Here is a 25060-nt window from a genome sequence, read left to right as displayed (position 1 = left end):
GGTGTATTGTTGACATGGGATACCTACTACTGACATTGTGCAAACAAGGATGGGTTGTGAGGACTATTTTTTTTGTCCAATAAAATTGACGAATCTAAACTTGGGGAAACCTTTGGAAACTTGCTATGAAACTTTCTGGAAGAGTTCAAAGGACTGAATACTAGACATTTGTCTTGTTGTATTCAACTTTGAATATTATACAATATACTGTATTTGACATGATAAGAGCCCCTCTCTAATAAGCGCCCACGGCCATATTTGCTAATATAATGGCTAGTGAACAATCCCAATTACCACCCCTTCCAATTGACCAATGTACACAAGACTTATTTATTCGTGTATAATACGCACTTGTGTGTTATATGCACCCTTAATTATGGGCAATCAAATTCTGGAAAAATATATCTGACGTTTATAAACATTTCAGGCTGTCAGCATTAACAACGAAATTTACAATATTTCAACTCTGTTGTATTTTTTCACCAAAATAATATTCTAATAAGAGCTTTCTAATAAGGGCACTCATTATGTTGAATACGGTAATGACTTTTCAAAGGCAAAGAAGAAATTTGTGATCTAAAACAAGCAGTTTGGATCAAGATCCTGCTCATGGTGAAACGGCTGTACATACACTTGACTTTTTTCACTATTTTAGAGTCCTCCCACTGGAAAGTCCAAAACTAGAAAGTGTGAAAAGAAAAATGGAAGTTGTCAGTCATATGAACTCTTTCAAAACTTTTCGGGAATTGTTTTTCAACCTTTTGTCATAATGTGAAATTTGCACTTGTGTTGGCCAGAAAGCACCTTAATCATATGGTGTTCTTCATTAATTGTCATATCATTATACTACTCAAAAGATGTTAAAGAACACCTGATTTTTTCATATTTCTACCGTTAATCTGTCATGGTAAGCAAATATAACAACAGTCATGAAGAAAACTGGTGTTCTGTAACTTCTTTAGAGTAGTATAGATACAGGCATGTGAACACAGGTAGTTTCATCATGTTCACTTGTAAACATTGTGCACACATATATGTGTGTGTTTGCGTTTTATCGTGAAACATTCACATGAAAACCATAAACAATTAGCCAAGTTGAATGTCTCATCATGAAAAAGAAAACAACTTACTTTCAGTGAATATTTATGTTTATGTAAAAAACTTCTCTCATTAGAACGGCGTGTCACAGTGTTGAATAAAACATATTTATGACCATTATTAATTTTTTTGTCATATATTTTTTATGACCTAACTTGACCCAGTGTATTCAGTTCTTTAAGTATGCATATAAGGGTCTGTCTGTCAGTATGAGGGTCTGTCTGTCATTATGAGGGTCTATCTGTCATTATGAGGGTATGTCTGTCATTATGAGGGTCTATATGTCATTATGAGGGTCTGTCTGTCATTATGAAGGTCTGTCTGTCAGTATGTAGGTCTATCTGTCATTATGAGGGTCTATCTGTCATTATGAGTGTCTGTCTGTCATTATGAGAGTCTGTCATTATGAGGGTCTATCTGTCATTATGAGTGTCTGTCTGTCAGTATGAGGGTCTATCTGTCATTATGAGGGTCTGTCTGTCATTATGAAGGTCTGTCTGTCATTATGAGGGTCTGTCTGTCATTATGAGGGTCTATACGTCATTATGAGGGTCTGTCTGTCATTATGAGGGTCTATATGCCATTATGAGGGTCTGTCTGTCATGAGGGTCTGTCTGTCATTATGAGGGTCATACTCCAGGAATAATGACAGACATACCTTCATAATGACAGACAGACCCTCATAATGACAGACAGACCCTCATAATGACAGACAGACCTTCATAATGACAGACAGACCTTCATAATGACAGATAGACCCTCATAATGACAGACAGACCCTCATAATGACAGACATACCCTCATAATGACAGACAGACCCTCATAATGGCATATAGACCCTCATAATGACAGACAGACCCTCATAATGGGTCTGTCTGTCATTATGAGGGTCTGTCTGTCACTGACAGACAGACCCTCATGACAGACAGACCTTCATAATGACAGACATACCCTCATAATGACAGACAGACCCTCATAATGGCATATAGACCCTCATAATGACAGACAGACCCTCATAATGGGTCTGTCTGTCATTATGAGGGTCTGTCTGTCATTATGAGGGTCTGTCTGTCATTATGAAGGTATATCTGTCATTATGAAGGTCTGTCTGTCATGAGGGTCTGTCTGTCAGTGTGAGGGTCTTTGTCATTATGAGGGTCTGTCTGTCATTATGAGGGTTTGTCTGTCATTATGAGGGTCTGTCTGTCATTATGAAAATCTGTCAGTATGAAGGTCTATCTGTCATTATGAAGGCCTGTCTGTCATTATGAGGGTATGTCTGTCATTATGAGGGTCTGTATGTCATTATGAGGGTCTATCTATCATTATGAGGGTCTGTCTGTCATTATGAGGGCCTGTCTGTCATTATGAGGGTCTGTCTGTCATTATGAGGGTCTGTCTGTCATTATGAAGGCCTGTCTGTCATTATGAGAGTCCATGATGATGTGGAGTCTATTTATTTAAGAAATAAACGACTCATGGTCGTTGTTTAGCATAGAATAAAACACTGCAGGAAGAATAAACCATTATGGGTACAGCCTCTTTAAGTATCTTTTTAAAAAGTACAAGCTTTAAAAATATTTACTCATATTTAAATAATGACTCCCTGAAGTCTATTATATAAACAGGGGGGATAAGTGTGGTATTTCACGGATTTTGTCACACTTTTCACATCGATTAGCAGTACCTTTTGTCCCAATAGTGATGTCATATATCTCCCACGAAGATTGCGTTTACCTGTGTTGCTGAGCTACATCTATGGGGAACAACTCACCAGATACTAGTACCAGACAAAAATAACATCCATCCAATTTACGCCATCAAGTTGCGAGAACATGTTTGAATCTCCAGGTATTATGTCTTAATAAAATAATGTTTTATAATAAAACATGTTTCATTCTTCATTGTTCTTTGCGATTAATCGCGTAGCTATCTTATATTTCCCAATAATGTTGTCAATACAGATTTAGGAATGCTTGCTGCCTGTGTCTTTCATGCAAAACATGTTTAACTGTGCTTAAAATTTTCAGGGGTAGTACCTTTGTATCCAATATACTTTAATTGGTCCTCTTATTTTTTAAACCGCTTCCATGGTCTAGTGGTAGAGCATATGCCCGGAGAGCGGAAGGTCCGGGGTTCGATCCCCGGCCGCGTCATGCCAAAAGACGTTAAAAGATGGTACTTGTTCTTACCCTGTCTGGCGCTCGGCATTCAAGGGGCTAAAACAAGGACTGGTCGGCTTGGAGTCAGTATACTGTGTCTGAGTGGGGTATACATGTTAAACTTTGGCATAGTATCTCAGTGAGCTAGCACTATAAATCAGCATTAGTCCGGACTAGTACAAGCAGCCACACACACACATACACGTGCATGCACGTCGCTATATAAGTGCAATAATCTTGGACGCTACATTAAACCCAATTTCCGCTCTTATCTTTTACTTGAAGTGATTTATGATTTTCAGTTGAATGAGAAGAAAAGTGTGTGTGGCGTAGAGAACCTGTTTCGTGGAAATCCTGTGACTCATCCAAGCTGACATGAATGAAATCATGAACCAGTGACCTCATTTATACAGTAGGTTTCTTCTGACGATGAGGGGCGGTCGGGTAGCCTAGTGGTTAAAGCATTAGCTCGTCACGCCGAAAACCCGGGTTCGATTCCCGACATGGGTACAATGTGTGAAGCCCATTTCTGGTGTCCCACGCCGTGATATTGCTGGAATATTGCTAAAAGCGGCGTAAAACCATACTCACTCACTCACTCACTCTTCGGATGATGCTTAGTGAGTGGTGAGAGTCTACAATTCCTCCACAGACATAAAAATACAAAACATTACAGAAGATGAACAGAGAGATGAACATAAGGGTACTGAATATCAGATTTAAAAGTTAAATGTTTATGAAAAGAAGAAAGTGCCCAACAATGGAATGAATGATGTTGGATGATAAATAAAATCTCACCCTCGTGTCTTTTGATATCAAATATATTAACAAGGCAAGACCCAGAGTTTTTCCACTTTTTTCAACTTGTGTTGATATATTTGATATCAAAAGACACTCGGGTGGGATTCTCTATGTGTTCAATGTTGGTTATGACAGGCCTACCAAAGAAACAACAGAGGCCTACAAAACTATGGAATATGCGCACACTTTGAATGGAAATACCCACACAAATTACAAAGACACAATCGCAAAAGAGTACTCTATGGGAATTCCAGGTCAGACATACATGTTACCCCATGAGGATTAGAAGTAGTTCCTCAGCACCTATGCTTGTCATAATCAGGCTCGATGACTTGAATGACATGTCATCCTAACCCAACAGCATAGGTATTTGCTGGTTTGTGTGGTCCAGACTTGGCTATTTACCAGCCTCCTTCATAGAGATGGGATATCGCTGAGTGTGGCTTTAAACAACAACAAACAAAACATGAATGTCCATCAGTATAAGAAAGTAATAGATTTATACAACATGTCATACTTCTGATCCATCGCCCATGGTCATTTGGGGTATCCTGTCACAACCTCTGAAAGTTTTGAGTGACTTACATTTCAAGCCAGTGAAGACCGCCTCTGTGGTCTAGTGGTAGTCCAAACTGACATGGCAGAAACAGGCTATAGGCATTATGCAAATTAGCCTGGGAAAAAAGTTATAAAAACAACAATAAAAATAACAGCTATGTTTGTGTACATAATAATAATGACATGTAAGTTTTTGTTTGAGAAGGGAATATGTTACTTTTACGTTCTGATATTTTGACGATGATTCACTATCCCACAATGCCACTCACAAATCACTAACCACTGACAAATCACATGCATGTGGGTTTCAAGCACCTGTTTTCACCTGTCGTCAAGGTGTCATAGGTCATGGACATTCACCTTGATCCACTAACACCTGGTTATGCTCAGTTTCACAACAGTCTGTTTTGTTCATATTTTTACACACTTTTACGTGTAAAAAGACATAAAAACCTTTGATACGCTGTATTTGTGGCAAGGCCCAATTAGTACTAATTGAGTTGTTTGAATATGTATATATTTTGTATATTAACTGCATTTATTTAAAATCTGAGATCGAAAAAAAGTGTGTGTTTTTTTAGTTCTTTAGTACAAGCAGCCACACACACACATGTGCATGTACCAGTACGTCATTATATAAGTGCAATAATCCTGGACGAGACATTAAACCCCATTTCATCTCACCTTCACCTCACCTAAAGCCAATAAAAATGTCAGTTGTGAAAGAGACATATATTTAATCTAATCCTAACTCACGCTATGCATTCTTCCTTCTACTTTTTGATCCTTGTGCGGAAACATCCAGGAAACTTTCAGCCTCTAAAACCCATTTTGCCTGAACACTCCTCGTATCACCATAGTCAACCCCCCAAAATGTCATGTCATCACGTCCTACCTCCCGACACCAGGGTATGCCGGTTTTATCGACCTTGGCCAATATCAACTCTTCCCTACAGTCAACAATTGACAACATGAGCATCGATCTACGCAATTGGGATCGATGACATGCATCAACCAAGTCAGCGAGCCTGACCACCCGATCCTGTTAGTTGCCTCTTACGACAAGCATAGTTTCCTTTTACGGCAAGCATGGGTTGCTGAAGACCTATTCTACTCTGGATCTTCACGGGCCAATTAAGAGCTGACTTCAATGAGGATTGGGTGGCTGCAATGTGTGACAAGGCTCTTTGAATGTTATTGTTCACATCCTCAGTCTCCCCCAGGTATAATTTACAGGTGGCCATGATCATTATTAAATTAAACACATATTAAAGTATATTAATAAGTAGGAAAGAAAGGGAAAATTTCAAGTGGTCATTGTAAGATATCATATAATTATAATGACAGTTTTAGAAAATTAATGTGAAAAGTTGCATAACTTTGATATAATTAGAATAACTTTCATTACTTTCAAAGTATGACGTAATCAAAGCTTAGATTATTTAGGTCAGATTTCTTATGAAATTAAGGGGAAGGGGGTAGCCAAGTGATCAAAGCCTTCTCTTATCATATCAAGACCTGGGTTCGATTCCCCATATGGCTACAATGAGTGAAGCCCATTTCTGGTGTGTCCCTGCTGGAATATTGCGAAAAACCATACTCAATCACTTACCAAATTAAATAAAATTAAATAAATAACAAAAGTTTGTAAAGTACCGGTAAATATTATATCTTCATTTTGATGATAGATCATAAACACATGCGAAGATATATAGGAGCTAACAACAATTTAGAATGAATAAAGAACAGATGAAATAATGAATATAATAAAATCATGTTTGAGAAATAAATAATTTGTACTACATAGATGATAACTGAATGATTTCATTATCACAGAAATATAGACAGTAATGTCATACTGACATGAGATTATGTTACTAAGAAACAACCACAATGAAATGGGGTTTTTTTTCTTTGTGTGATCAATATGGTGGAATGTTAGTGTTTTTCCGTGTACTGCACGACTTCTAGGAAACACTCAATATCCGAGAACTGTCCTCTTGTCATCGATGTCAAGGCAAGCAGCTATATATAGCCACAGCCCACAATCATAGTTGAAGGCGAGCGCAGAGTGCCTTTCATCTGCTTGGCAATGCAGGTACTTTTTAATGTAATCAAATTAAATGCCTTTTTCTTAATGTAGTAAAAATAAACTCTACAAGTTTAAGTGTGATTGCTTTGTGTTTCGTGTTACTTTAATGATTTTGTTGAAATTATCCAGTTTTATATTTTTGTATCTGTAGGGACTGTTTAGTTTATACAGCATGTTTGAACTTGAATTCTAAACACAAGGACTACTTTTTTTTGTTCTTTCAAATGATTTTCATATTTTTTTTTTTTGGGGGGGGTATACAGTACGTATGGTGTGTGTGTGTGCGTGTGGGTGGTATAATGTACCTATGGTATGTGTGTGTGCGTGCGTGTGTTTGTGTGTGCGTGTGTGTGTGTGTGGTATGGTGTGGGGTGGGTGTGTGGGTATCAACGTGTTTGTGTATGATTGCGTGCGTGACTTTATAAGTAATTTGGCGTGTGTGTGTTCGTGTGCGTGCGAGCGTGCGTTGTCATAACCCAACCTTAATTTTAAACATTGTGTTAATTAGTATATGTCTTATTTTACCTTATCCATATCATGACGTTATAATTTGCTTTTATGTCTAAGTGTCTCGTAGCCCATACCTGGTCGGATGTTATATTTTATTGTTCGTGTACATGTTTTAGTAAGAAGTGTATATAACATGTGACACTATAATAAACATTATTCTCTCTCTATCTCTCTCTCTCTCTTTCTCTCTCTCTCTCTCTCTATATTTCATCATAAATTCAGTTGACTAGGGTTGTAAATCCTTCCAAGGAAATAACAGTACTTAAAGGCATTCAAGATTGTTATTTTTTTAACTGGGATGAAAATTACTGATGATAATGATGATGATGACGATGAAGATGATGCTAATGATGATGATGATAATGATGATGCACTTGTATAGCTTTATAAAGATGGTACAACAACGATGATGATGATGATGATGATGATGATGATGATGATGAGAAGTAGATATTCACTTAGCTTCTCAATTAAAACTGTGAGTCATCATAACTGACAGCATATTTTTATCCGGCCATGCCAACAGAGGGTCATGTGTGGGTTTAACTTTTGTCTACAGGATATTTATAACAAATTATATCATCTTGGCCATTCATATTATTCAAACACCATGTAATGCATGAATAAATAAGCTATTTCTCTTACAGTTCCTTAGATGTTTATGCAGGAACTAGTACTGGCTGATGAAAATATGCTGCATCCAAATTTGACTCATAGAAGATTTTAATGAGATGAAAATTGTGCTAAATATGATGGGTTCCTGCGCCATGTAAAACGCTGTACAAGTCATCTTTATTATCACAAAAAGATTGCTGAAAAGTACTGAAAATCTGTTTTGCTAAATGTAATGTCCATCTTAAAAATTGCCTGATAATTTGATGGATTTCTTTGATGGACATACTGAATCTACTGGTAGTCAAACATGATTTGATTTGAGAATTAACTCATGCTTTGGATGGACATTTTACCTCAACATTTCAGACATTAATTTGCTTAATCAGCATAATGATGGTCACTGAGTGGTCAGTTTCAATTTCTGGCATTTATCAAAGGTTACATTTTGTATTTACTTAAAAGAATAATAATTAAAATCTGGAAAAAACCCAGCATTTTATCATTGTTGATTTTTTAATATTTTAAAAAATAAAAATTATACCTTTTCATGATGATGGATAAAGTTTATCAAATAATACAAAAAATACTTATACAGCTTCCAAAATGCCGCTCAGAAAATCTATACTTAAGAGGAATGTCGTACAAGCGGACCATTTTGCTCCTGTATAGCCAGAATGCCCGGAGACACCGATCCAAGTCGGAGACAAAGGCCAGACTGGAAGCAGTCAGAGACTCCAAAACAAATTAATATATAATTTATAAATCTTGAGGTGAGAGAAAGTCCAATGGTGGATTCAGTGGTGGCATATCAACTGATTATGTGTTGTTTTTCATCAAATTGGTTTAGTGTTCACCCATCCTGGCCCTTCCTCTCCTGTCAGTTACATTTGAAGCCCAAACCAGACTTTTTTGTTTACATGTACAGATTTTGAAAGCCAAAAAGTTGGTCATTTGGCTGAAAAAAATACAAAATCTGACAGGTGCATTTCAGTTTTATGGACTGGTTGGTCTAACTGTTTATTAGGGTTTAACATTAACATGACAACTACCGTATTCGACGTAATAAGCACAACGCTCTAATAAACGCCTGAGGAGATTTTTATTATTATATAATTGCTTAAGACTTAATTATTTGTGTATATAATGTGTGTTATATGCACCCTGAATTACTGGCAATTAAATTCTGGAAAATATGTCTGTCGTGTATGATCTGCACATACTTTTATTTTGTATCATTTCAGGCTGTCAGCATAAACTACAAAATTTACAATCTGTCAATTCTGGGGGGTTTTCTCACCAAAATTATATTCAAATAAGAGCCACCCATTTCTAATTTTGAGAGCGCCCCGGGCACTTATTACGTCGAATACGGTTTGTTTTGCACTGAGGAGGAAAGCCTACAGAACCAGTGTTAATGTGTGATGTAGTGAGACCATGCCCTGGTATCTGGTAGGAAAATGATCACACTCCATGTATTATGGCTGTCACAACACCATCCGTGAAGATCCTGGGGTAGAATAGGTCTTCAGCAACCCATGCTTGCCGTAAAAGGCGACTATGCTTGTCGTAAGAGGCGACTAACGGGATCGGGTGGTCAGGCTCGCTGACTTGGTTGATGCATGTCATCGATTGTAATTGCGTGGATGGATTCTCAGGATATTAATCACTGGATTGTCGGATCCAGACTCGATTATTTACAGACCGCTGTCATACAGCTGGAATATTGCTGAGTGTTGCGTTAAACAACCAACCAACCAACATTATAAATATTTTAGATTTTCAACAGAAGTTCTCTTCACCATCAGCTGGCCCTATTAACTTCTGTGAATAATAGTTTTCCTCAAGCATTGTTCTGTGCATGCTCCAGGCAGGAAAACCTCACTTCTGTTCTCTGTGTGCTAGAGTCAACATCTCAAAAAAACATCTGAAAATATGAAGCACACTTTTGGTAGTTGTCACATAGATAACATCTTCCTCAAGCTCCTTCCCAGCGCGTGACACCTTCGTTACACTCTCGGTAACATCGCTGCCACCAGTGTGGGCGCGGCCATTACAAGAATCTTGAAATTTGCCCTCTAACCCCATATGTAGTAACGTTTATACTTTTGTTTATGTCTTTGGGAATGCTATCATATTTCATTTTGAAAAGGTTTACGACTGACCATGTTTTCCAGATGAATTTACTTTGTTGTTTTTATAATCAGATTGGTTCGAGATTGCAGACTAACGGAAAATCAACCAAATTCTCCATTACATTCTTATTATATCAATAACACGATAGTTTTAATGAAACAGAAATTCAAATTGACAAACGAAGAAAGTAATTTAGCAGCGATAAGTGTATTCGACGTCACGACAGTCGTCACTTGTTTGTAAACATAAGGGTCATTCGGTTGCGAGTTCAACTCCAAGCATGGTTGTGGCCACCTATTCACAGTGGGGAGTTTTGACTGGTGGCAGCGATAGTATAGAGAGCTCCGCGAACGGACTATCGCTGTGAGGAGCTTGCATCTTCCTGAGGCAAGGGAGATAACAAGGTGAGACGTGTCTTGTGACCTCATCCTATTACGGCACTAAAAGCAACAGCAATGCCTTTGTCAGTCTCAGCTCTGTGTATTTTCTATCCTTCTTATTGTAATCATTATGTCAGTAACAAATGCTGCATGTATAGTGTTCGCGGGATTACATATTGTGTAAGGCTATAAAGCATTATACTCAAAATTTATTGTTTATTTTACAGTTTCACAATGTCATGATTGACATAAAATCACATAACATCTTGAGTGATTTTCACCGGAATGAGTAAATGAGTGAGTTGTGTATAACGCTGCTTTTGGCAGTATTCCAGTTATATCAAGTTGTGTCAGCTAAATGTGGGAGGAAAGCCCGAAGTGATGCAGGTCTTCGACGTTTACCACTTCGATGAAACCCACGAGCATCGGTATGGTGCTGACAAACCTAGAAACATAATCTAGGCAAACCAGGATTCAAACCCACAATCATAGGTTTCTGGTGTGCCCAAGGGACCCAACTCTGCACAGCAAATCGCGGCGCCTTAGACGACTTGGCCACCCGTGCCCCCACATATACATCAGAAACACAAGAACCCAGTGTACAACATCCCGGTCCACTACCAGCTGATGCAGTCTGGCGCATGTCTGGCTATGCAACTATGCACAGCAAATCGTGGCGCCTTAGACGACAAGGCCACCCGTTTTCCTGCCAGAGGAGACTATTATCCACACAAACAATTAGGGTCATCTGATGGTGAAGAGGACATCTGTTGAAAATCAAAAAGATTTTTATAGTGTGATGACACCCATAATAAAGGATTATGGCAATGATGTAATAGACGTAGTATTCCATCCATCATTAACATTGGTAACTAATCAGTTTCAACCATCTTAAACACTTATTGCACCGGCCATTCTGTAGCTTCAGCGAGTGTCATTCCAGACAGTACCATGTGATAACTCCTCCAACATGATACTGAGTGAGTGAGTGAGTGAGTGAATATTCCAGCAATATTCCATCTCCATAACGGCGGTCTGTAAATTATCAAGTCTCCTCGATTCTGTAGCTTCAGCGAGTGTCATTCGAGACAGTACCCTGTGATAACTCCCTCAACACGATGAATGAGTGAGTGAGTGAGTGAGTGAAATTTATTTAATGCTGCTTTAAATAGTTATTGTTATAAACGACTGGTCCACCTTTACCAAACTGTGAATCAGAAGTAAGGCTAGGTGAAATGAGGTTAATTGTGTATTCCAGATTATTGCTATTATAAAGCAATGTGCATGCATGTGTGTGTGTGTGTGTGTGTGTGTGTGTGTGTGTGTGTTAGTCTGTACTAATGTCAGTTTTATAGTGCTAGCCAACTGACGTACCATTTAACATGAATACTCCACTCACACAAGTTATACAGTATACTCAGGTTCCAAGCCAACAATCCTTGCTTTATCAACTTAATGTCGAATGCCAGGCATTGTAACAACGGTTTTTGAGCAGATTCTCCATACACAAGTCCATGGAGGCAGTTGAATTAGAATGTTGTTTGTTTGTTGTGCCCTGAGCAATATTCCAGCTATATGATGGCCATCTGTAAATAATTCAGTCTGGATCAGACAATCTAGTGACAGACATCATGAGCATCTATCTACGCAATCTGATGGCAAGCATGGGTAGCTGAAGACCTGACCGCCTCTGTGGTCTAGTGGTAGAGAGTCTGCCTGGAGAGCGGAAGGTCCGGTGTTCGATCCCCGGCTGCATCATACCAAAAGATGTTAAAAGATGGTACTTGTTGTTACCCTGTCTGGCGCTCTGCATAAAGGGGCTAAAACAAGGACTGGTCAGCTCGGCGTCAGTATACTGTGTCTGAGTGGGGTATTCATGTTAATCTGCGCCATTGTATCTCAGTGAGCTAGCACTATAAATTGGTATTAGTCCGGACTAGTACAAGCAGCCACACACACACACACATGAATGCACGTCGCTATATAAGTGCAATAATCTTAGATGCCATGTTAAACCTAATTTCACCTCACCTGAAGACCTATTCTAACCCGGATCTTCACGGGTCAAATTAGAATGTAACAATACAGAGAATTTTATGAGATGATATGCTGTAATATGACTAAAATACTATTCAAAGAAATGTTAAACCAAACTCGCTCGCTCACTGAAAAAATATGACACGACAACAGATTGTTTGTACAGAAATAGAAAATTTTATTCTCATCTGCAGCATGTACTATGCATGAAATTGAAGATATTATTTTGTATACATATGTACACTTGACAGTGGGTAAGAGTTAACCCTTAGATGGTTAATGTGTGAGTTAACCCTATATGTATACATATATACAGTAGAATCATCAGAACTGGACAAGTCAAAATAGTTCTTGTTTAACTCTTAATAAATCTATTAGAAAATTAAAACAACTGCTTAAAAATCAAAACTTCTAATTTTACATTTCTTAAAAGTGTTCAATAAATAATAATAATAATAAATCATGCAAATACTTAAAACAGAGCGAATATTCTCATCTCCTAGCTGTTTTATATACACTGGGATGCATTCTAATACATACCTGGAAATGAATTTGTGCTTGAGTATCATACAGAAAATTATTTCTTAAAAAGAACTGATTTTTATAAATGTATTTTCATTTTTGATATTTTTTGTATTTTTTTGGTTGTTTACAAATGTATTATTTTCTGAAAATGACATGAAAACACTGCACAAAGAATTGATGATATTTATACAAGTGATAATTTGAGCTATGATTTAATTTTGTTCATGACAAATGACCACTAAATTAAAATTAAACTAAAAGTCATTCTTCGATGATGTCATACGGAACATTTTTTTTATGAAAACTGAACTGAATACTAAACATACGAAACTTTGGTAACAGAAAAATCAATGCAATTTCTATCTGTAGCAACACTTTGTCCCTATTTGTAAAACAGCTGTCAGACCAACAGTATCCTGGAATAAATCATCTAAGATGTTGATGGGAAAATGGTACCATTATATGAGAGAGACATTAGACACACCCTGACGTGTGGATGGGTGGGTTGTCAGTGAAAATAAATATATACGATACAGATAAAATAACTTCGACAACATGTATTAAGTGTTCATGAATAATTACAAGAAGTACATGTTCCTGTATAGATTTATTTTTTAGTAAGTTTTGGTATATTTCCTAATAATTCTGGAGGAAACGGTTGAATTATGATTGTACCAAATTCCCTTTTTTGAATATTTTGCAGTACATCAAGGCTAAATGAGTGACTGTTCAAGACACTGATCACAATGAATTGTGTATGACAACATTCACTGATCTTCAACCAAAATCAGATCGTCAGAACAAGTACACACTGTCAGAGCACATGACACCGCAGAGTGACATTTGTTTTTGTTTGTTTGTTGTTAAACACCACACTCGGCAATATTCCAGCGATCTGACTGGTAATGCTGTTTTGTGATCATTGTCACAGATCATTGGTCTCAGTTTCCTCACTTTCCTGGCAAGAAACTGATCACGAAATCCAGGATCAATGATTTTTCCTGGGGCGTGAAGCCTATTTCTGGTGTCCCCCGCCGTGATATTGCTGGAATATTGCTAACAGCAGCGTAAAACGGTCCTCACTCACTTAAATGATTTTTCCGATGACAATTTGTTTTAAAGAATTTATGCTGGTCTATACAGCTAAGTCAACACAAGATGACATCAACATATTAAGGCTAATGACCCAATTGTTTAATTCACTGAAATTTTGTTTCCTGTAGGTGTACATTTATAAATATAGTAAATAGACATCATAAAAATTTATGATTTTATTTACTGTTATATACACAAAAGTGTCTGCTTTAAATGCAAGATTAACATTTCTCATTCATGATAGAGCAATTGCATTTTTCAAATTGAAAGATCAATCTGAAAATCTTAAGCAGTTTACAACATTGTTAGATTTGTTAAACAATTAAACTCACTAACCCTCAGAAAAAATCTATCTAACATTATTTTTCTTCCACTAATAAACACATCTATCCTGAGAGATTTCTTGATATAGAACTTCACAAAGTCACCTTTGAATGATGATATACACTTTCTGCATCACAGGACTACCCACTGTTTCCAAATAACTTCTTTTTTTCTAAGAAATACAATTTAAAAAACATCACATCATAACCAATAGACAAGTTAACTGTGTCTGAGCTGACAGTTTGACCATGTTCCATAATGCAGTGGTTACATCAATCTGCCACATACAATAAAATAGATCCTGCATATTTAAACAATATTTCAAATAATTTGATGAAAACTGATAAAGGAACATTAACTCAGTTCTGTTCAGATCTCAATTGTTTTCATGATTTTTTCATCACATATTACAGTCAAAACCAACATATTTTCATATCATAATCATAATCCTACCCCTAACTTTCTTATAGTAAAGCTAAAAATAAATATGCGAAGTTTCATTAAAAATAATTTATCAAGATCTTTTGAATTGTATTTGAGTGAAAACCTTTCTTTCATTTATTTTAAAGAAAAAATTAAATCAACCGTGACTTTTTTACTTTTGACACTTGGAATAACCATTATATGCTTTAAAGAAGAAATAAACTGATTGGCCCAAAAGAAATTATATGAAATATGAAATAAATTACTTAGGGATTTAATGTGGAATTCAGTTTTTATGAAATAGTTTTTCATTAATCACATGAGCATGAAACATCCTAGCAGGAATGCACATGTACCTATTGATGCAGTGCTGTCTTTTACCCTTCTGGCGTGCCATCTCAACATATTTGCCGGCCCAACAGAGCACCAGATTCTGTGAATTACGGCAGTGGCACCATCAACAATCTAAACCACTGACAAATGACAATAAATAAACAGTGTCGACCTACATCAACAACAGACAATCAACAAGAAAGAAAAGCAACAACTAACACATACCCCTTTGTTATTTGATGCTTAACAACGAGGTATTCGACATGGTACAACAGCTCCAACAGCATAAATCGACATCTGACTTCATTTTGACATGCGTATAAATCAACATTCTGACATGAGTATAAATTCTAAAATCAACATTTTCATACATATAATTCCTTGAGTTCATGAGTACAATGTGTTTTGTTCTCATCGAGAAAATGCTGCATGAAGGTGCAATCGATGTCTATTGATCTACTGATCAACATCTCCTAGGGATTCCACATAAACAAATCTCAAATTGTAACTGAAGGGTTATCGAAGTTGTAAGTGGTTAAATGTTATGATGAATGTGCAAGAAGGGAAAGGAAGGAGGTGTGTGTGTGTGTGTGTGTGTGTGTGTGTGTGTGTGTGTGTGTGTGTTCGTGTGTGTGTGTGTGTGTGTGTGTGTGTGGCTGCTTGTACTAGTCCATACTGATGCAGATTTTATAGAGCTAGCTGACTGAGATACCATGCCACAGTTAAACATGAATACCCCACTCAGACACAGTATACTGACTCCAAGCCACCAGTCCTTGTTTTAGCCCCTTAATGACAAGCACAAGGCAGGGTAACAACAAGTACCATCTTTTAACGTCTTTTGTGTGTGTGTGTGTGTGTGTGTGTGTGTGTGTGTGTGTGTGTGTGTGTGTGTGTGTGTGTGTGAGAGATTTGCATGCGTTCGTGAAAATGTGTGCGTGTGAATGAGTGTGCGCGTGTACAAAGCATGGGAATTTGAAAAATAGATTTGTCAGTTTCCAAAATGTTTCTGAATGTGTTTTGGGTCCAAAAATAATATTTGACTCTGGGGCTGGGACAAGTCCAGATTTACTACCTGGGTACCTGATGTACAGCGGTCTTCACAAAGACATTCGTCAACTACATTATTCACAATCAGATTATAAACAAATATTGTTTTTTGTGTGTGTATAATGTGCACATTTTCCCCAAAAAAATACAGTGTACAGGGGGTGGTATAACCGTGAACATTCATTTTAATTGTTACATCCATTAATCAACATCTCACATGACTAATCACGGGTCCGAATAGTCCTGTGGGTACCCAGGTCCTACTCAAGATCCACCCGACCAGTTACCCGTCCCAGCCCTATTGGACTCCTTGTTTTACTCTCTCCTCATTTGTCTTGGAGGATGGATTGTCAAACAAACTCTCAAACAAAAATCCCCCAATCCAAATATAGATCATCGAACACCCCCCTGCCCCCCATTACACTGCTGCTTACAAGGAGTTCATTTTGCTTACATTAAAATAAAATCAATAGCAAAAATTGTGTTTTCATAAATTGTTTGAGAGCTGTTTACGGATAAGGTTGTGGGATCTTTAACAGAATTCAACTTAGAACATAAGGTAAAGGAGAATTGGTTTGAAGGGGTGGGGGGGATGACCTAACATGGGCACGAATATAGTTGGATCGAACATGCTTTTTCTTAAAAGTGCAAGATCAGTGTCCAGATGGTTTCATTTTTTATATGAATTCAAGTTGATATGGAAAACCAACTAAAAATATGACACTCATAACCAACATACTGGTAATATGCAGACATGTCACACTGAACAAAGGATATTCACTACCCTTATATGTCACAAAGATGTTGCAGTGCACTGAAATCCATAAACCAGTCTGTATGAAATCGGTTGTTATGATGATTATGACACATTGATATCCTCAGTAATGAAAATGAGATACTGCTGTGTGGAAATTATCGAAATCTTTGTGCACACAAACTGATGACAAACTGTGACATCACAGTCAGTGCCACACATCAGAGAATGAGGGTGCTGAGTTAATTTGAACATGCTTAGTTGTTCACGTAAGTGTGTAGATGAAAGTCTACATCAGTATACCAAAAATAAATGGGCCACAAAAAATACTATGTTCAGTGATAAACTGGTCTTGCACTTGTAAGCACATATCTCAAGAAATAGAAAGTGATCACTTTCATTATGTTCTTACACCAAGATGAGGAGTGGGTGAAATGATGGGTGGGGGTGGGGAGTGGTGAGGTGGGGGTGAGGTGGGGTTGGGGTGGGGTGGGGTGGGTGGGGTGTAATCTAAGAGGGGCTATTGTTAATGAACCTGAGCATAACTGTTCTAGCAACCTGAAAACATCTCATCAGATCCCCAATCCACAAAAGCAAGCATGAAAAGACTTCATGCACATAATTCTCCAATTGTCATAAATAAACAGTATTTTAAACAGAATACATCATTTCAGCCTGACACTGTGATGATTTCATGTAACAGTTATATATATATTTCTCTTTTTCAGTGGAAAATGAACATGACTGAAAACCTTATGTTGATTCAACAATTTCTCATGTACAATCAATTTGACATCATGTATCAATCAAAATGGGTGAAAAAGACTTGACTTAAGCAAAAAAGCATATTATCTACAGGACTACACCTACATTTGTCAGTTGTAGTGATCTTTGCTTCTCCTATACATTCATTCTGCAACATGTAGGTGCAAATTAACGCTGATGCTATACAGAGAGTATATGCCGCCATACAGGGTCTCTGTGCTCTCTGATGGCATGCACCACAGCAAAGACTCAAATGTCACTAGGCTATATATCTACATATACTAGCATGTTGTCACAATTTTGTTTATGTTACAAGAAACAGCATGTCTAATTACCAGTATTTCACTTGGCATATGTACACTTGGTAATCATGCGTCTAGGGACCGTCACAAAACTCTTGCATGTCTTTTTCTAAATGTTGGTAAATATATATATATTGAAATCATGAATTTAAATGTTTCACTATAAATGAATGTTTCAGCACACTACAGCATTCCAGCATCGAAATCATGTGTAGTATAATATACTTTTTGAAAAAGACATGTGAAGTTTTTGATATGACCCCTCTAATTCCTGTCACATCTGGTGATATTTAAGGCAAGTTTGTGGTGTATCACTTGTAACACTGACAACTTTCAACCAATCACAGTTAAGATCAGCAGTCAGCTGACCTGATAGTTAATCCTCATTGGTTGGGAGGATTACATAACTGAGACATATTGATAAACACATCGGATGACAAAAACAAGATACTTCTCTGGTTCAGCCATCACGTCAATGACAGCAGCATTTAAAATAGGTATTTACATTGTGCCCTTGTATGCATACACATGTGTGGTAGTTCGGAAAATGAAAACTACATATTCTCCAAGTTTCAGTTCTTGAACTGTACAGGGACATTTTGAGTTCCCCAAACCATATTATTTTTCAATTGTTAAACAAATTTATTCCAAAATATAATTACATTATGGCAATTCAAAACTCCTTCAAAAATCATAAAATTATGTCAATTTATATTGACTTACTATTTAACACACTGTTTTCTGAAATATAAATTTATTTATTTCAGAATATGAGAGTGTGGACCATTTACAAACAATGACTTGTATAAAATTGCATTTTAGGATTGTTTTCTGAAGGACTCATGCAGTCCCCAAAACAATGACCCAATAAAATATTTAAATATAAAAATGGCACATTTTTATATTTCATGTCTTACAGGAATCATAATAAGAAGAATTGCTGGCTTTGCTTCCAAACCTTTTCATTCTGTTTTTAGAGGAAAGAATTCCAGGATGTTCTCATCATATGTTAATTGCAGGCCATAGAAACAGCATCTGAATATCAGATGGCTTGTGTCTATTGTGAAAATGGTCAGCGTCTTAAGCATTGAAAATATTGTAGCGTTTTTTTTAATTTTCAATATGTTAATAAAACCATCATGATAATGAAAAAACATTCACTAACTTTCAGCAATAAATGATCCAAATAACAATAAGGCATATGAACTTTGAATATATTTACATAATGAGGTCATGGTATTTAATGTCAAACAAAAGGGAAATCATGCAAGGCATTATAGTAAGCATTAGCATATAATATAGGCATATTGAACAAAACCAGCTTAAATAACCTGTCTTGTCATTAGACAATTGTAGTAGAGGCCCAAACTGAACATGACACTATATTTTTTCACATTCCTTGAAGATGGCAGAGGTTGGAGGTCATAGTTCAAGGTCAGGAGGTCAGGTCAGTGGTTGACCTTGTGAGCAAGGAAGGCAAGGGTCAGGAGACAGATGATTAGTGAACTTGTCGATAACCTCTGACCTGAGCCACTACTAGGTCCGTCATATCGATGCATTGTACCTGAAAAAAAGACATGAACACATTATAGGCCGATATAAGATACACGATAAATCTCAGGGACGAATTAAGAAGAAATGATGTCATTATAGAACAATTATAGAACATTATCCAAAAGTAGGCGAGATATAACAATCAGTATTGAGAGAAAAGGTACAGATAATCAAGGTGCAAATTATATGAAAATGCAGAAAAGACCAAATTTAACCCTGGGATAATATTTAGGTAGGATATAATCGTTGCTTACAATAGCAGGTGTTCATGAAAAAGGTGAGCGCATTCTGCCCACCTAAGCCTATCTCTAAAAGACAGTCATAGTGCTAAGATAGCGTGATGAAACTGACCCTACAAACATTTTGTGTACGAAGTTCTCCCAAGGCCCCATTCCACAAAGCGATCATAGCTCTATGACAAAAGTAACTACTATGCTCTACAATAGATTTACCAAAGTCGTACCGACAAAAATTCGGAACTGGACACAGTAACACAAAACACAATATGTAACCAGCACAATGTCAGTGGGCAAGATCCCAAAGAAAGGACCGATGTTGACATAACTGACCACTGTCCAAGAATGCATCTTACCTGGATTAACTTCTCCATTGTTGACGGGTGTTATGGGGTTATCTGTTCCTTTGAACTGGTAGTATGCAAAAAATCCTTCATCATCATAAACATCATTTGACTTGAACACTACTCTAAAGAAGGGTCCGTCTGACTCGATGGACTCCTTTTTCCCCTCGGAGCTTGCCCCACACAGTCTATGTAACTTCCTGTCCTCTGAATCGGCAAAGTTAGAAAAGGAGACGTAGTCACTGTGAGTTCCTTCATCACATCTGAAAGGATGAAAAATTCATTGCAACATGGTTTATGTGTTTATTTTCTCTTTATAAAACATAGTTTGTGATATTCCATCTAGGACTGGGATGGGTAGCTTGGGTACTCAGGTTGGGTGGGTCGTGAGTGGAACCCAGGTACCCACAGGACTACCCAGACCGGTGGTCACATGAGGTATTGTTTAATGACAATAACATTAAAACTGCATGATTACCCTACAAGACCCATCTTCCCGAGGCAAGAGTGTTAAGTGACTATAAAAGTCCAGTTTCCACCCTTGCCGAACTAGCCTGGTATTATGGAGTTACGTTTTGGCTGGACTAACGAGTCTATGCATAGTCCGATCAAAATCGTGCGCCGAAATCGAAATCTGGTTCGTAAACTGTCGTGCAGATTTCGGTTGATTGCAGAATTTGCAAAGCATGTGCACCGCCAACTCGTTGTCAGTAGATATTTTCCAAACCTTTTCACGTTTTTAATCAAGGTGCTAACGTGATTTGATGCATTTAAGACCTGTTCTCTCACAATATAGATCTTGATCATTGATCAGGTTGTCTTGACTGGGCGCCACCATTTTGTGTGAAGCAAATGCAAGTGATACGAGAGGTGGAATCTGATTGGTCCATAGGAGAGACTTAGAAGGAACATAACTGGTAATGGCCACTGGTGGTGCTACGATCGAGCCCAGTAATTCCAGCCTAGTTCGGCAAGGGTGGAAACTGGACTTTTAAAGTCAGTTAACTCTCTTGCCTTGGGAAGATGTACAAGACCCTACTATTCACATGACTTTAGGATAAGCATTCATTTCTTCTCCTTATGTGTTTGAGTGAAGATAAGCTTTAGTCAACCTCTGTGTATGCATGATGAGATAGTCATATGTGTATCCAAAATAATTTTGGCAATGCTGTAGTAAAATTCCCAATTTTTAACCAACTCTTGAAACCTACAGAGGGTACCTGGGTAGTAAATTTGGATTCGTCCTAGCCCTAATTACAACCATATCACAACAGCAAAAAGATGATTAAAATTATCATTAATTATTATTATAATGACAGTATTAATTTGAAATCAAATGAGATTTTATCATTTTACTCAAAACATGCAACATATTTGTTCAAGATCAATCCTTTGTACAGCAGAACAACAATAATCCAACCAGTTCCATCACAACAGTCTGGATTAACAAGTTTAGGTTATCCAGATACGTACTGGTAACTATACACGTACAATGAAGAACGAAGCATTGTTAATTTCACGATAAAACATTGTTCTATCATGACATCATTTCTGGAGATTTGAACATGCGTTCACAACTTGATGACTGTAAATTGGATGATGTTTTTTTAGAGAAGGAGGTGTTTAGTGAGTTGTTCCCCGTAGATGTAACGTGGCTATGTAGATAAATGCAACGGCCGAACGATTACATCCAATAGTGGGTGAGATATGACAATTGGTGTTGTAGGAAAGGTACAGATAATCAACGTGCAAATTACAAGACCAAATTTAACCCCCCTGATCAATGGACTTGTCCGACATTTCCAATGTCAGAGTCTATTCAGGGAGTCATCATTATTTAAATATGGGTAAATATTTTTAAAGCTTGTACATTTTATTAACATTCCTGAAGAGGCTGTACAAAAAATTGATTCTCTCAGATAAGAAGTAAACGACTTGTGGTCTTGTTTATTGTACAATAAAATTTTGCAGTGTTTATTCTCCCAGCAGTGTTTTATTGCATGATAAACAACTCCTACTTGTTTATTTCTTAAATAAAACATAATAAAACAAATACAATAGAAAATGGATATAACAAACACGGATAGAGCGAACAAACTGTTAAAAAATCCCTGATTTATCTCCTATATAATATCATACAAAATTTACATATATAACAAACTCTCTACAGCGCCCTAATGGATACAGCAAGCTGATATCTGATCCCCAACAAGCCCATCTACCACTAATTAGTAACGTGTATAGCGAACTAAGAAGTCTCACTCAGTGTCAAGTGTCACTGATAATTGGCTGTACGCAATCAGCAGTGAATCAATACAATCGCAGCGAATCAACACAATCAGTGGTGACGGATCAATCTTGTTCAACTTAAATGAATGCTATGAAGTGATCACTGCTAATACAAGTCAATGCTGCAATTATGTGTATTGTGTTTTATCCAAGAGCGAAAACGTATATAATGAACTTATTTCTCTGGTCTCTTGTAGTTCATTATATCCATGTTCTACTGAATGTATGTTGTCTAAAATGTCAAGATTTAGATGTGGCTGTCATCATTTGATGATCGAAATGGGCAGACGCATGCAAAGGCATCGATCCAGAATGTCGCTTGTGTAGATATTGTCTTCAATTAAATGTTAGTCTAGTGAAAAATGAATATCATTTTGCACTTGTATGCCCTGCTTTTAATTATTTAAGATATTGATACATTGATCCTAAATACTTTGTAAATCACTGGAATTCTTTGTTTGTCTGATTATATATTGAATGCAATGAAATTGTATAAGTCACATTATCAGTAATTGTATTCCTGAAATGTTATGTTCTATGGGCCTGTGGCCTCTAACTTGAAGTAAAGGTGTTTTTGTTGTCTATAATGTAGGTTAGGGCTTCAGGTTAAAGATGTTCCAGTTTGTAGAACAATGTCAAATCCAGCAGGGTCTTAATCACCTCGGGCCAATGCCTTCAACTTGGAATACTGGAAACTGTATATGGACGGTTTCCTTTCCTTTGCCATAAAACAGGTAGTGGCATTCCGTATTGCGAGGGTACAAGCCTGGGTAGTTGGGGGAGGTGAAGGTTCCGTGGGACTCGCGCTGGCTGTAGTAGTTGAATACACATACTGAAATAAACAAGTCAAACATTAGTCTTAATGAAACATGCACATCAAACATTGGTCTAAATGGAACGAACTCGTCAAACATTGGTCTTATTGGAACATGCACATCAAACATTGGTCTAAATGGAACGAACTCATCAAACATTGGTGTTATTGGAACATGCACATCAAACATTGGTCTTATTGGAACAAGCACATCAAACATTGGTCTTAATGGAACAAACATGTCAAACATTGATCTTAAGAGAGTGAGCATGTCAAACATAAGTCTTTGCTCCAGGCACTGCTTGTATCAAAACACCCCTGTGGAGATTCTGGATGAGGACTGTAATGTTTCAGTGGTCAGACTCAGTAACTTGGATGATGGCATCTTATTGTAACCCTATGGCATGAATTGTTCTCATAATATCAATCATTGGATTGTCTGGTCCAGACTCACTAATTTAAAGGCTGCAGTCATATAGCTGGAATACTGCTGAAAGCAACGTTGAACAAACATATCAAAACACTCCAGCAGGATTTCATTTAATTGTTTTTGTGGACTTTGAGCATTTTTGATTGTTTCTTGTAATCAAGAACAAGGACCCCATTCCATAAGGCAATTTAGGGCTAGGACAGTCATACCCCCCAGGCTTAACACACACATATCACAGTCATAGCGTTAAAATCAGTTTGTGGCACAGACCCACTTTCTTTTGAAAAATAACCTGATTGGCCTACAGCATTATACTGCATATTTTGGAAAGCTCTTAGAATGGAGTTGAACTATGAAAGTCATTGTCAATATCCTGCTCTGTAATATAATCAATAGCTGACATCTAGTTTTGATAAATATTTCATAATCCTCCTTATATCTTTCTATACCGTATTTTCTTGAGTATAGTGCGCACTTTTTAAGAAAACCCCACAGCTGTGTAGAAGGGGTGCACATTAAACACAAATTAATGAGTTTTGATGTTTTTTCCCCCATGGAAAGACATTACCGCGAGCACGTAACACCGGAAATACCATGTCAACAAATGCATACTGAAGTACGCAAATTAGTCATGTAATTACACTGTCTGGCTATAAAAAGTGTTCTTTGTATATCTGGACTTATGTTTGTAACTTATTTTATTAATTTTATTCAAAATTCCTTTTAATATTGTTTTAATTAATTTCGGCAAAATCGTGTGTGAAGCGATCGGAAGATCGCACAACTCACTGTTATTAACAGCAACCACGCAGCTGTAGCATTGTAGTTTCGCTCAAATATAATTACATTAATAGAACATAGCAGTCTCCCTGCTTAGGTAACAAGCAATTAACATGGCAACCCTTCATTTCTTAAATGAGATTTTTGATGCAAAACTCTACAGAAAATAATTTCCTCCCCTAACACGTGTCATATTTTTAGATTACCCGACCAAGTCGGTGTACTTTTTTTTCGTGACCCTCCATGAACACACAAAATGCAAAAGTATTTTAAATTGTATTATAAAATGTCCATTTTTCATGACCCTCCGTATTTATTAAAATATTTGTATTATTTGTTGTTGACCCTCCCAATTTCCTCTGACCACCCCCTCCTGTAATAAATGACCAGTCCCTTACTTAATCAAATCAGACATTTGGATATCGAGACTAAACCAATTTTGCTATCATCAGTGATAATTTCTCCGTGGTTCCAATGTAGTCATCTCCAGGAACCTGCTATGAATGCAAAGTCTCCCTCAGAACCATCCCTGCACTTGCAACATTACTACCAAGGGAGCTAACTCTTTGTAGCTTGATGGCAAAGAGCTGAGTGGTTATATATTTATTACAGAAGTTGAATATCCAAATAATTATCATTTATCAGTAATATGTCCC

The 25060-nt window shown here is 37.1% G+C and overlaps 1 protein-coding gene across 6 annotated transcripts in view; it reads right to left on the bottom strand.

Moving 5' to 3' along the window:
• Window positions 1–12562: 12562 nt before the first annotated feature.
• LOC139473673 (suppressor of lurcher protein 1-like) overlaps window positions 12563–25060 on the bottom strand; it is a 426338-nt gene continuing 413840 nt past the window's right edge. For all 6 annotated transcript variants that reach the window (XM_071256369.1, XM_071256368.1, XM_071256371.1 and 3 more), the window contains 3 exons: window positions 23041–23212; window positions 20104–20354; window positions 12563–19521 (listed from right to left, as the gene is read on the bottom strand). In XM_071256369.1, coding sequence (XP_071112470.1) covers window positions 19406–19521; window positions 20104–20354; window positions 23041–23212 — 539 coding nt within the window. In that variant the 3' untranslated portion in view covers window positions 12563–19405. The remainder of the gene's footprint in view (window positions 19522–20103; window positions 20355–23040; window positions 23213–25060) is intronic.

Source organism: Haliotis cracherodii, unplaced genomic scaffold, assembly GCF_022045235.1.
Source record: "Haliotis cracherodii isolate W230 unplaced genomic scaffold, xgHalCrac1.p SCAF_3, whole genome shotgun sequence".
Classification (NCBI taxonomy): Eukaryota; Metazoa; Mollusca; class Gastropoda; order Lepetellida; family Haliotidae; genus Haliotis; species Haliotis cracherodii.
Note: the sequence above shows the minus strand (reverse complement) of the source record. Positions and strands in the feature narration are given on the sequence as shown.